This window comes from Neovison vison, chromosome 12 (assembly GCF_020171115.1).
Source record: "Neovison vison isolate M4711 chromosome 12, ASM_NN_V1, whole genome shotgun sequence".
Taxonomy (NCBI): Eukaryota; Metazoa; Chordata; class Mammalia; order Carnivora; family Mustelidae; genus Neogale; species Neogale vison.
Window position 1 is genome coordinate 2,981,450 of NC_058102.1, and position 13,718 is coordinate 2,995,167.

A 13,718-nucleotide genomic window follows, 5' to 3' on the forward strand; every position below is an offset into this window, starting at 1 on the left:
TGGGCCTGCGCCCTGGGGACCATCCCGGAGCAGCACCCTGGGTCCGCGCGGCCCAAGTCCCGCCCACTGCCCTGCAGGGCCGCTCGCCCCTCCCCCTCCCTGTCCTCGCGCCCCCAGCCCCCTCCTGGGTCCCACGCCGACCCTCTTGTCTCCCCCCGCCAGCCGGCCCCTCTTCGGTCCCCCCACTCCCTGCAGCTCCCGGGGCCGCCTCCTTGGGACCCCCACCTCGCGCCGCGGGCCCCCTCCTCGGCACCCGCGCCCTGCCCCTCCTCTCCCCTCCCCTCCCACCCCCGCGCCGGCCCCCTCCACGTCCCCCGCGGCCGCCCTGCGTACGGGGTGACGCAGCGCCGCCCGCCCCGCGCGCCCCGCCCGCCCCGCGCCGCCGCCGCCGCCGCCGCCGCCGCCGCCGCCCGGGCTCGGGGGCCGCTAACGGTCCCGCGCCCCTCGGCGTCCGCGCCCCTGCCCCGCGCCCGGCGAACAGGCGGCGCCGGCGGGCGGCGGGCGCGATGGGGGCGGCGGAGCCGCTGCGCTCGGTGCTGTGGGTGAAGCGGCAGCGCTGCGCCGTGAGCTTGGACCCCGCGCGGGCGCTGCTGCGCTGGTGGCGGTGTCCGGGGCCCGGAGTCGGCGCCCCTGGCGCGGGTGAGTGTCGCCGCGGCCCGCGGGCTCGGCCGGGGAGCCGGGGGGGGGGGCCGGGGAGGGGGCGCGGAGGCGGCCCGGCGCCCGGGGCGGGGGTGTGCGCTCCGGGGACCCGGTGACAAAGGGCGAGTCGGGGCGGTGCGGGCGGGGAGGGCCGGACCCGCGGTCCCCCGCGCGGATGCGCCCCGGGCGGGTGAGGCTCGGGCGGGGCGGGGTCGCCTGGTCAAGGCTGCATCGCGCAGACCGGCCCGCGGGGACCTGAAGGGCACCTTTTGGGTGAGACTGGTCACGGATGGATCCCGAGGGGTGCGGGCGCCCCGCACTCGGTTTCGGTTTAGACCAAGGACGGACGCTTTTCCTTAGCGGGGCCCCAGACCGCGAGGCAGCCCTGCAGGGTCGGGGGACTCTTGCGGTGAAGTGAGGAAGGCGCACGTAGCCTTCCGTCTGGGACGCTCCGGGGAGAGTTGATTTTGGTACAAAACAGGTTGGGCACATGACCTTCAGAGGCCCTCCCGACTCGGAGAAGTGTAATTTGGATAAAAATGTAAAGGACACACCCAGCTCAAGTCTCTCTCCCCAAGGAGAAGGGGCCAGGGGCGCCCTGGCAGAGCTGTCTGCGGGCGAGGGATGGGCAGAGGCTGATGAGGGAGATGTCATTTGATCCCGGGAGGGAGGGGGAGGATTGCCCGAGGCGGTGGTGGACAGCGGGGGAGGGAAGAGGCTTCCCAGGCAGAGGAAGCCCAGCGCTGGGCAGCCTGCGTGTGTTCCACTCCATTCATTGGTCTTGTGCAAGTTTTCATGGAGGGCCTGCTGGGGAGGGTGCTGTGGTATCCTATCCTTGGCTCAGTGCACATGACAGCCTCCCTGCTTCGAAGCGTCCCTGTCCAGCGGGTCATTTTCCCTGGAAGGGAGACCGAGGGGGGCACCTGCAGAGGCATGTATGTCTGAGGAGAATCCCCGCCCCCCGCCCCCTAGGAGGAGGCAGGTGGCTGCGGTCCAGGGGCAGCCAGCAGCCCTCCCTTAGGTGGCCGCATGTGACTGCACACCTGGAGGGACCGTGTCTGTGGGGAGACAGTGCAGGTGGGAAGCACAGCAGGGGCCCTAAGACCAGCCCCGGAGGTGGGGGAGAGGAAGTGGGGCCCTGCGGATCCTGGGGGCTGAGGTAGGATTTCCCTTCCTCTGTGAGTGCATGGGAGCCGCAGGAGGGCTTTATCCAGCCCTGTCTTCCTAAAGGATCCGTGCGCAGTGAACCGAGGTGAAAGGAAGTGCAGTGGGAGGCTGCCGACCCAGTCCCGGCGGAGTGGGGGTGAGCAGGGCGGGGTCTGCATAAAATGCGGAAGTTGAGAGAGGGGAGCACCGTCCAAATTTACAGCCCACTGAAGTCAAGGCCGCGGGGATATATTGTTTTAATTATTGGAGGTAGGCATTGCCGAGGTCGGGATTCTCTCCTGGACAGGGTTAGGGATGCCTTTTAAGACGCCCCGGGGATGGTCGGGTTGCTGCAGGCGCTTCCTGACGCCAAGGTGGGGAGGCTCAGCAGGTTGGAGGAGGGATGGGCAGAGCTGGAAGGGAGGTGGGGCCAAGGTCAAGGGTGGCCTCCGACCCAAGATCAGCACTTGGTTTCTGGCCTTGGGCATCAGAAGCCCTTTCTGCAGAGAGCCTGTCTGTGGCGGGGTGTGTGAGAGTCTGCGCAGTCTTACTGAGGTCCCTTTGGGAGAAACGTCTTGCCTCAGATCTCACCCTCGGGCCCCCTGGCACCACCCAGCAGGGCCCTGTGTCTCGCTCGTTTTCTCTCTCGTGGTGCCTGGTCTGGCCCCCGGGGCTTCGAGCTGTGGTGTCATCTCTGGGCTGCGGGATGGGGACCCCTCGCAGCCACGGTGCTGCTCTTCTGCGTCCCATTCCCACACGACCCCGCAGGGCAGCCCTTGCACTTGACGACTGGGGAGACCCAGCTCTGGAGAGTTTAAGTCACTGCCGCGCTCATGGTCCGGCCGTGAACTTGGTGGGTCTCCAGCCAGCCGGTGGCAGTGCAGACCCCTCCTGTGGGCTGTCCGGTGGGAAGGCCCTCCCTGCCTGCGTTCAGTGTGGCCGCCCTCCGCCTGCCCCTGGCTTCTGGCTGTCAGACCAGGGCGCTGCTCGCTTCTGCCGGCTGCTCGCGTCCCCAGCCACCAGTCCTTTCTTGGGATGTGGTTGTGTGGCTCTTGGGAACCGTGGAGGTGCTTCAGACCGGCTCAGCCAGAGCTTCTGCACCCCGAGCTTGGTTCCCTCCCTGGGGCGGCAGGGGCTGAGGGAGCCCCTGTGGGTGGGCCTCGTCCCAGAAGAGTCCTGTTCCCGTCACCTGGTGTGCTTCCCAGCAGCGCGCAGAGCACTGGGTGAGCGGCACGGAGAGGGCTGCAGCAGCTCTTTGGGGGGCCCCATTACCCTGTACCCCAAAAGGAAGCAGGCCTGTGGGAGAGGACTGCATGCTGGGGATCAGTAGGGTCGGCCGGACCACCGGGCCCCAGCCCATGGGACAATTGGTTCAGTTAGTTCCCCGGGGACAGATGGGGAAGGGGTTCACTGGGCGTGCCGCAGCAGGGGGTCAGAGAAGGGGGTGCACTGGGTGGGGTGCGGCAGTCGCATTATTTCACTGGCCGTCTTGCGTCTCCAGAGTATCATTCCTGTTCTCAGACACAGGAGCTGGAACTGAGGCAAAGGGCAAGTGCTCACTTCTCTGCAGGCCACTGTGTGGGAACGTGGCTCAGGGTTGGACAGCCAAGTTAGGACTGGGAACTGGGAGGGGCAGGGTTTTCTGGTCCCTGAGGGGGCCGCTCTGCCCCTAAGGATGCTAGCTGGTGCCCCTGGGTGCGAGCTTGGTCGGAAGTGAAGCCGCCTGAAAACAGGAAACTCAGCAGAGGCGCCCTGGCTCGAAGTGGGTCGGGCTAGCTGGACTAGAAACAGACGGTAGCTGTTTCTGGGTTATACCCTCAGACTTTGAATGCTTTCTTTCAGGGGCGGGGCTGGCAGGAGTGTGCGTGCTTATGTATGTGCGTGTGCACGCGCTGGCTGTGTGTGTGTGTGTGCGCGCACATGCGTGTGTCTGGGGGGCGGGGTAGACACTGCTTCCCACCCTCCCCTCCCTCCCGCCACCCTCTCTCCTGGAATGGCCCCCCCCACCCCCCACCCCCACTGGTGGTGAGCTCCTTGGCCCGGTCGCTGCTATATCGATAAAGGGTTTCTCTAATACCGCCTGGCAGTGCCAAGCAAAACTTAGGCAAACCACAGATACTGACAGAAAATGTAAAATCTGGAAACGCAGACAGAAAAGCAGGTCCATAGAAATCACCCTTAGTCTCACCCTTAAGCAGTGAATACTCTTTGGTGTTTTTGTCTGTGTAAACGCGCGTGAAGGAAAAGCTAGGGAAACATGCCACTGAATGTGGTTCAGGAATACTCCTTACGCACTTAAAATGTGACTTTTAAAAATCAGCTTTACCATCTGATGTCTGGCATTGGCTCAGGCCATGATCACAAGGTCCTGCCTGCAGGGAGCCTGCTTGTCCCCCTCCTCTGCCCCTCCCCCCAGCTCGTGCATGCTCCCGAGCACGTGTCCACTCTCTCTCAAACAGATAGAATCTTAAAAAAAAAAAAAAAAAAAAAAAAAAGGTCAGCTTTATTGAGGTATAATTTGCAGACACTAAAATCCACACATTTTAAGGGTATAGTTTGGTGAATTTTGGTTAATATATGCACCTGCCTAAGCATCCTCCCATCAAGATACAGGATATTCAGATGAGCCCAGAACCTTCTGCCGGGCTCCATCCCTCGGTCTCCGGGCTGCTGCATCCGCAGGGACGGAGTTGACCTCTAACAGAATTTCCTGTAAGTGCAATCATGCAGTATGTGCTCTATCTCTGGCTTCTTTGTCTCACTTAATCTTTTTGCAATTCATCATGTATCAATGGTTGGTTCTTCTTGTTACAAAGTAATAACTGTATTCTATGAGAAAACCAGTTTGTTTATCCATTCAGGACCATTTCCAGTGTTTGGCTGTATGCATAGATACTGATCATTTGTGTACAAGTTCCTTTGAGGAGCATGTGCTTTCCTTTCTCTTGGATGTGTAGTTAGGAGTCGAAAGCTAGCATAGAAAAGCTGATGTCTTAAGACATGATTTTTCTTGGTTGCGCAATATTTTACTACACAAACACTACAAAGGCCCTTTTCAGTAGATGATGTAAAAGTTCCTCAATCAGATTTGGATGGATTGAAGATTTTTGTGTAAAGATAGAAAGAAAACAGAGGACAATTTTGCAATCTGGGAAGAGCTCACTAACCAACATGGAATCCAGACGAAAAGAAAAATCTAGATCAGAATCTAGGTTATTTCAATAAATAAAAATCTTATCCTATTTTTTTTTAAATCTTATTCTATTTTTGGTAAGTCTCTGTAATTTGAAAAATGATGGGAGTGATATTTGCAACAAATATGACAGTCAACTAATTTTAAAAAGCCATTGCAAAGAACACGTATAGGCTGTCCACGGAAGAGCACAATTCAAGGGTGGGTGATGAGTGGGGAGATCCCACGAGCAAAACAGCACAGAGAGGGAGCAGGTGTGATGGGCCGGTGAGCTGCTTTGCCGGTTTGGGAAATTAATCTGGCAATATTTTGACAGTGTTTTTTAAAAAGGATGTATCATTTGACCTGTCAGTCTCCTGGCTGATCCTTTATCTCAAGGGCAAACACTAGTATTTGAGGAACTGTCTTTGGCGGTGGAGAAGGTTCGTCTTCTCTGTGTTTGCTAAGACATCGCTGATGGTGTTGGCTTTCCTCTCTTCCCCCGACTTCTCTTTCTTCTCTGCCCGTCCTGACTTTGGCACAAGGGCTCTCTTCCGGAATGCGGCTGGTTTCTGCCTTCAGCATGGATCTCATGAACGCACAGATTGGGCCCAAATAAGGCGCCGTTAGTTCATACAGACTTGGGCTGACTTCACGGTCCCAGCCGTCCGCCCCAGGTGGACCCAGGGCTAGGTCTGTGTCGTGACTTCCCTTGCGCTCAGCTTCCAGGTTTCCAAACACGCCTGACTCCGCGCTGGAGTCTCAGACTCACCCCCCCAACCCCCCCCCGGCCCAGCGGCATCTCAGCTTCGCTCCTGGGCCGCTCCCCCCCGCCGGCTGCAGGTTCTCCGGTGACCTGTCGCCCTGCAAGTCTCTTGCCTCTGCTTGCCCCACCCCCGGCCCCGGCCCCCTGCATGTGCTTGTCTTTCTCCACAGACTCCTCGGATACCTTCTCCTACTTCCCGCCTCTAGGCCTCCCCCTCTCTGTCTCTCTTGTTCACTGTCACCTCGGGACACCCCTGCGATGGCTGAGCCCAGGTTCCGGGGTCAGAAGTCGCAGCAGCCGGCCGGGTGCAGCCACCCCGAGGCTCTGCTGGGAAGTTCTCCGCGCGCCATTCCCCGGCCCGGGGCCGTCCTGTTGCGGGCTTGTGGCTGCGCTCAGCCTCCCTGATCTGGCCCCACGGTACCGCCCTCCCTGCTGCCTCTGGTTCTGCCAGACGCTTCCTCCTGCTCCCCGCTGCAGACCCGCTCCAGGCCCAGCCCTGCTAGGACATGGCCCTTCAGCAGGCTCCGTCCTCCGAGTTTCCTGTGGCTCTGTTGGCACCTCTCTGCTCCGTGAGTTTTGCTTTTTAGATTTTTGAACGTATTTGTCTTCTCCCGCTGCGTTCTCTCGGAGGGGAGAAGCCAGCGTCCGCTCGCCGCATTCTCCGGAGCGCCTCACCAAGCAGCGGGAGGAGCGGGCAGGAGGCATCACGGCAGGTCCCAGGGCCCCCAGGGTCCCCGCAGGAAAGGCGGGGAGGGGCGCCCCAGATCTCTTCCTCTGCTCACTGTTCAGCACCCCTGCTTTTCTCTGAAGGGTGTGGGTCTGAAACCAGCGGGGGTGACTCGAAGTGGAAGAGTTTACGCAAAGCCCACAGATTCTCCACAGTCCTGAAGGGTGACACCACAGATCCCAAAGGCCCACGTACCGCATGCGCAGCCGATGCGTTCTGTGGGGGTCTTAGAGCCCCATCCGGAAGCCCCGAGGAAGGCAGGTCATCGGGTCGCGCGAAGCTACGACCTGCACGTCCGGACGGGGAGGCATCTCCGTACATCCAAGTAGGGAGCAAATGGCAATCCCATCGACCTTTTTCAGAAAAGAAGAGACTGTCTCCCGATTTGGGGAGGACACCCTGTAGGAAGAGGGGCTCAGCGTCTGCGGCCTTAACAGGTGCCGGAGAACGAACAGCGGACAAGCGCTTGGGGCTTCCTCAGGCACCGGCCAGCGTTACTGTCAGATTCCCTGATTGAGCAGGAGCCCAGCGTGATCACAAACATTGTGATTTTTCTGAGGCTACTCAAGGTTAACTCGTATTTGCTACTCTAAAACATGCCCCAAACATTTTCTTAAAGGGCCAGATAGCAAATATTTTAGGCTTTGGGAGTCGCGGTTCCTCAACTCTGCTGTTTCAGCATAAAAGCAGCTATAGACAGTATGTGAATGCATTCCTGTGCCTGTGTGCCAATAAAACTTTATTTATAAAGGCCGACAGCTGGCTGGAGTTGGCCTGCAGCTTGCTGATCCTGCTCTAAATCTTTATTTGTGAAGAGGGAACAGCCATGTGATGTATTGTAAAAGCAGCTAATCCAGATGACTAAAAATATTTTGACCTTCAAAACAAGCAAACAAACGAATCTGGTCGTCTGGGAAAACCGATACTGCGTTCGGGAGACACACCCGTTTGGGTTCTGGTCCCACTGTGCCCTGGTCTGTAGGCAGAAAGCTCGTCCTCCCTCTGAGGAACAGCATATCCACGCGCACTCGGCTCGGGCATCGGAGCTGGTCCAGGTTTCACACAAACCTGCCTACACCCTCTGAAGACTGAAGTAGCTGAAGGGCAGGGGGACGTGTTGAGGTGACCTGGTCTGAGGTGGTGTCTGGCCCGTGGCCCGTGGTGGAGGGTGTGTTCTGTTGCTGGAGAAATGTGATGGGTCCTGTTGGCTGATGGTGGCGTTGGTTCTTGCTATCCTTGCCCCTCTGTCTAGTTGTTCCAGTGATTGCTGAAGTCTCCAACTGTAATTATGGACTTCTGTCTTTTTTTTAAACATTTTTATTTATTTATTTGGCAGAGAGACAGCGAGAGAGGGTGCACAGGCAGGGGGAGCGGGAGAGGGAGAAGCAGGCTTCCCCCTGAGCAAGGAGCCCAATGTGGGGCTCGATCCCTGGACCTCAGGATCATGACCTTAGCTGAAGGCAGACACTCAGTAACTGAGCCACCCAGGCGCCCCAACTGTGGACTTCTCTATTTTGCCATATAGTTCTATAAATTTTTGCTGTATGTGTTTTCCTGCTCTGTTGTTTGATGCATACATGTTCAGGATTGCTATATCTTTGTTTGGGGTTTACTCTTTTTCATTATGTAACATCCATCTCTGTCTCTGGTAGTTTCCTTTGTTCTGAGGACGACTTTATCTGTTAACAAGCCACTCCTTCCTTTCTTTCAGAGAGAGAGAGACACAGAGGGAGCATGTGCACGCACACACACACACACACACACAGGACTGGAAGGGGAGGGGCGGAAGGAGAGGGAGAGAGAGAATCCCAGGCAGACTTGGAGCTAAGTGCAGAGCCTGACAAGGGGCTCGATCTCATGACCCTGAGATCATGACCTGAGCTGAAATCCAGAGTCGGACACACAACTGACGGAGCCACCCAGGGGCCCCACCCAACTCCAGGTTTCTTCTGATTCATATTTGCATGACGTGTCTTTTACTTTCTGCCTGTTCCATTGTTAGATTTGAAGTGAGTTTAGATCACACAGGGTTTATAAATCTGTCTTCTGTTTTCCTCACTATCACCTACTGCCTCTTGAGCGCACAGAAGGCTCAGATTTCAGCCCAGCCCACAGGCTGGTAGGCCATACCGTTGGGTGCAGGGAGGGGGTGTGCAGAGGCCCCCTCCTGGCCTGTCCTACCTGCTCCCTCTTCACAGGGCTCTGGCGTGGGATGTTGTGTCGTGGAATGCAGCTACGCCCCTGGTTTCAAACTTGCTTTCGCTCTGGTCCCGGCTGGGCATCCTGCGCGTCTGTGGGGGCCTGCAGAGGGGGTGCTCCGGCCGTCTCCACCCCCCCATCTCGTGACACATGCTCAGTCCCTCTCCTGTTGGGTATGAGGCTGCCGTGGGCGCTCAGGGTCGCCCAGGAACTTGGAGCAGGAAAGCTGGTTGATGGCGGGCACTGCTTCTCATCTGAGTCGCGACTGTCGAGTAGCTTTGGTCTGAGTGGGTCACAACCAGACAGAATCAACAGGGGAGACAACAGGAGGCAGTGCCCCTCCGCTGTCCCTGGCTGGCTCTGCCCAGACTGCCGCCAAGCTGGTGGTCTTGTGGGCGTCGCCTGTGACTCTGCTGGGATATGGTGGCCACTTGGTCCTCACCTTTATCGGGGGGGTAGCTGCCTCTCAGCACAAGCCCCTCCTCGTGAGGGAAGCACCAGGCGCTGCACCTGTTGTCAGCAAAGCTCTCGGACTTGCCGCGGAGATTTGCTTGCGGCCTCTCAGGCCATGGTTGCAAAGGACATTATGAGAACGTTTTTCTGAGTCTGTAATAATTATAATATCTTAACCAGGACCAGTGGCCCTTAAAATGGGTTTCCTATTGTTATTGGAAGATGTCACCGGGAGCTTAAACACACAGAGGCCTGTCGGAGTCCCGCTGAGGTCTGATAGGGAGAGCGGGGCGGCTTGTGGCATGTTCTGGCTCCAGCGAGCTGCGTGCGTTCTCAGGAGGATTCTTTATGAGGTGCTCGAGACCTATCCAGACGGCCCACCCTGGGACAGCAGTGCAAGGACGTGCTTACAGATGAAGGTGTTAAGTCCTTCCAATTAGATACTCCCACATAGCGTGCTGTACTTGCTGCTGGATTATGGTTTAAAAAAAGGTCTTTTGGGGGCACCTGGGTGGCTCAGTGGGTTAAGCCTCTGCCTTCGGCTCAGGTCATGGTCTCAGGGTCCTGGGATCGAGTCCCGCATCGGGATCTCTGCTCAGCAGGGAGCCTGCTTCCCCCTTCCCCACCCCACCCCCCCGCCTGCTGCTCTGCATACTTGTGATCTCTCTGTCAAATAAATAAATAAATTTCCCCCCACCTTTAAAAAAAAAAAAAAAGCTCTTCTCACCCATTTCTGAATGGTTTGTGACTGTTCACGTGCTCCCCTTGTGGCCTCTCTCGGCCCGGGGTTGAGGTGGGGGCTCTTCGGGGCCAGGTGCGGGCAGGGGGCGCAGCGGAGAGGACCACGTTCTGCCAGAGTTAATTCTGGGGCTGCCACTCACCGCCTGTGGCTTGGACGCGTCGTCTGACTTCCCAGAGAAGCGAGATGCGTGGAGTCCCCTGTGCAGTCCGCCGTCTGGAAGGCGGGGAGCCTGCTCGCCCCTGGCGTCGCCGTGAGGCTCATCCACATGCCTGAAGTCGGCGCAGACCTCACTCCCCATGGTTGTGTCACCGCCCATCCCACGGCAGGGCTGCGCCAGGTGCCCGGAGGCGGTGGCCCGTGGGGACACACAGGCAGGCTCATCCTCAGGGAGCGGCGACCCAGCCGGCAGGAAGCGCACAGTTTGGGCGCATGTGTGTGTGTCCGTGTGCAGCGACCACAGACCAGGCAGGTGTGGGGGGGGGCGTCGAGGAGGCTGGGTTTAGGTTGCAAAGTGGGGGACGCCCCAGGGGAGGCAGGTTGCTGGGCGTGTGTCTGGCGGCGTGTGCGAGGGTCCGCGGTGGTCTCCGTGTGAGTGTGAGCGCCGGTCTGCGTCCCAGGCCCGCACCTGCAGGTCACACTCAGAGGCCGGGGGAGTTCACTCCCTGCTCCTTTGGAACCAGTGACGCGGTGGGGAAGTGGTCGAACTGTCGTCAGCGGAGCGGAGCGGCCAGAGCCCGTGGCCTCCTTTGAGGTTGGTTTATGTTTAATACTGTAAGATAAAAATATCAAGTAGGTGTTCAGAATGTCTGGTTTTCTTTTGTCATTGGGTTGAAACATGTGCCTCTTCTCCTGTATTTTCCTTGACTTCGACTTGGCTCCATTTTTTTTTTTTTTTTTTTAAAGATCTTATTTATTTATTTGTCAGAGAGCAGAAGCAGAGGGAGTGGGAGAGGGGGAAACAGGCTTCCCGCCTAGCAGGGAGCCCGATGTGGGGCTCGATCCCAGGACGCTGGAACCATGACCTGAGCCGAAGGCAGAGGCTTAATGGCTGAGCCCCCCAGGCGCCCCAACTCAGCTCAGTTTTTACAGCAGGAGTGGACGCTGCTTGAAACTTCAATTCCAAACTTCAGCAACGGGACCCTGAACTAGTCTAGGGCCCATGTCCCTGCGACGCGGGACAGACGGACGGTTCCGTGTCCCAGGACGGGGAGGACAAGAGGAAGAAAACACTTGCCGCAGAACCTGTGAGTCTTCCTCACCAGGTTGTGGTTTCTCCCAACTCGGACACCGGCCGCGTCTCCAGACCTGGTGCTGCCCTCGGGGCCGTCTGCCCAGGACGTGGCGGTGCCCGTCTGGGCGTCGTGACCCCACACCCCGCCTCCCCGTTTTACTCTTGGAACACAAGCGGCTCTCCCTGTAGTCGCTTTTCTTCCTCCAGAGGCGGAGAGAGTCGGTGGTCATTGATACAAGCCTCTCTGCGGTTCCGTGTTCATAACGGACCTCGCCCGCCCGTGCGTTTCTCCAAATCCGGACTATCCGTAGCGGGTCGTCAGGACGGTCTGTTTCTGCGGGATCCCAAATCCGGTCTTTCCGAGACCAGAAACAGCTGGATCCCTAGTGGTGTGAAGAGAGAGCGAGCAGCCAGGAGGGAGCTGCGTGCGGGGCCCCTGCCGTGGGGGGCACCGGGCACAGGTGTGTCTGGACGAGCCTGGCTGTGGCCCACATGTGACGTCCCGTGTCACGCGGGTCGCCTTGCGTGATGTGAGGTGGTTCTGAAGCACGGAGGACGGGCTCCGAGTGCCGACCGGGCCACGCCCGCCAAGGGGTGATCGGGAAGGTTGTAGACGTCTTTTCGAATCTTCTCCGATGCCGGCCTTCGGGTTGCTGCTTCGCGGCACGGAGCTCGGGGAGGCCTCGGGACGCGTCTGGGACGCCGATACCCGACTCCAGGGGAGCGGGCCCCGGGACAGGGCGTCTTTTGTTTAAAACTCCCTTGTCCGGTGGCGTAGCAAGACGTTCTCGGGAAAGTCAGTGTGAGGAGCGGATGTTCGTGGAAGTTCTGTCAGAGCCTCTCCAGTGGGTCGGTTTTCTAGAAGGGTCTGGGGAAGGCTCTGTCACCCTGTGAAGCCCGAGGCTGAGGTGAGCCAAGGCGAGGAGGCCTGGGGAAGCTCCCGGAGGGGCAGAGCAGGGCGGGCGGGGCCAGGTGGCCAAAGCCACAGCGTATCCCCTACGGTCAGTCCTGTGTGTGTGACCGCCCAGCGTCCCCCAGGGCAGGAGAGCAGGTGGACAGCGAGGGCCAGAGGTCAGGGTGGTACCCGGGGCAGGTGACCACGCAGTGGGGTCGCTCTACCGGGAGCCAGGCGGGGGCGGCAGTGTTGCCTCCGGTCCCTCCCGCGGCTGCTGGTGAGCACACACGCACACGCACACGCACGCGCACACAGAGCCAGGACGGCGTTCCCACGGGGCCTCCGGAGCAGGAAGAATGGACAGGCCAGTCCGTGTGGGCAGACAGGCGGCTGGAGGGGATCAGGTGGCACTTGGACATTTGATGCCTCGATCGCGCTCTCTGCTCTTGTGAGGAGACCACCCCCCATGGCTCCCCATTCAGCCCCCCCCCCCAGCCCCGGAAGTCAGGGCTCCACCCACTGTGGGAACCGTCGTGAATCGGGACAGGGTGGCCCTTCCCGGGCACCGGGCGGCTGCAGGCTCCCGTGTGATCTCAGCTGAGCCGGCGAGGAGATGGTGGGAGCCCACTTCCTCTTCCCCGCGGCCCCCCAGGAGCAGGGACGGGGGGACTGTCCTGTGGTCGAGGACGGCAGCCGGGTCAGGTCGTGTCCTGTGTCTGTCCTGTTGTGGGGGGGCACCCGGACAGACTTCCTTTCCCAGCTCAGGAAGTTTTAAAAATCACCACTGAAAACAGAATTTGGGCGTCATAACTGAGTGCTGTAGAGAGGTCCGATGCACCGGGACACTTCTATCCGGCTGCCTTAGGGTCCGGCTGAACTCGTGATGAAAATCTTCAAGTAGTGCTGGAGGGAGGCGTCCGTGCTTGTTCTGACGGTCGTCCTGCGTGTTTGCTGTCTCGGGCCAGCGCAGGCACCAGGACGAGAACGGGGGTGGGGGGGTCTGGGTCCGGTACTCGCTCCCGCAGTCGCAGGCTTTGCCAGGAAGGTGGGTGGTGGACGGGCTCAGGTGTTGACTCACCTGCATGGTGAGCGGCCGGATGTCCCCGCAAAAGATTCGAACAGAGCACTGCCACGTCCACGCGGGGGAACCAGCTAGAAGCGACCCCAAGGCAGGGAAGGAGTCAGGCAGGGCTCCCAGGCAGCTGTGCAGTGGGTGCGAGAATAGAGGGCTCTTTGCTGGGGGGGGGCGGGTACAGTGGGGAAGGAAGCTCCTGGAAAGGGGCGGCAAACCGGGAAAGATAGGTTTAGATTTCGAAGGCTGGGTGTGAGGCCCCTGTGGGACACACGCGCACACACGTACAGGAGATGCCCCCCATCCCCGTGCCCCCAAGACTGGCCCTCGTTTTCTTCTGTGTTTTCTGTGTAAAAAACAGGTTGCTGAACACAGTCATCCCCTCGGGCAGGGTTTCTCTGCCAGGGACGGTGCCCCTAGGAGATGCTGGCCTATGTCCAGCAATGTTGGGGTGCCCCCCGGCATTTTTTAAAAAAAGATTTTATGTATTTTTGACAGACAGGTCACCAGTAGGCAGAGAGGCAGGCAGAGAGAGAGGACGGGAAGCAGGCTCCCTCTGAGCTTGATCCCAGGATCCTGGGATCATGACCTGAGCCGAAGGCAGAGGCTTTAACCCACTGAGCCACCCAGGTGCCCCTGCTCCCCAGCATTTGTGGCTGGAGCCCAGGGATGCTGC

At 59.3% G+C, this 13,718-nt stretch overlaps 1 protein-coding gene across 1 annotated transcript in view; it reads left to right on the forward strand.

The window, feature by feature from the left end:
• Positions 1–468: 468 nt before the first annotated feature.
• The window catches only part of CERK (ceramide kinase), a 38,860-nt gene continuing 25,610 nt past the window's right edge, over positions 469–13,718 (forward strand). The window contains exon 1 of the mRNA XM_044228681.1: positions 469–639. Coding sequence (XP_044084616.1) covers positions 507–639 — 133 coding nt within the window. The 5' untranslated portion in view covers positions 469–506. The remainder of the gene's footprint in view (positions 640–13,718) is intronic.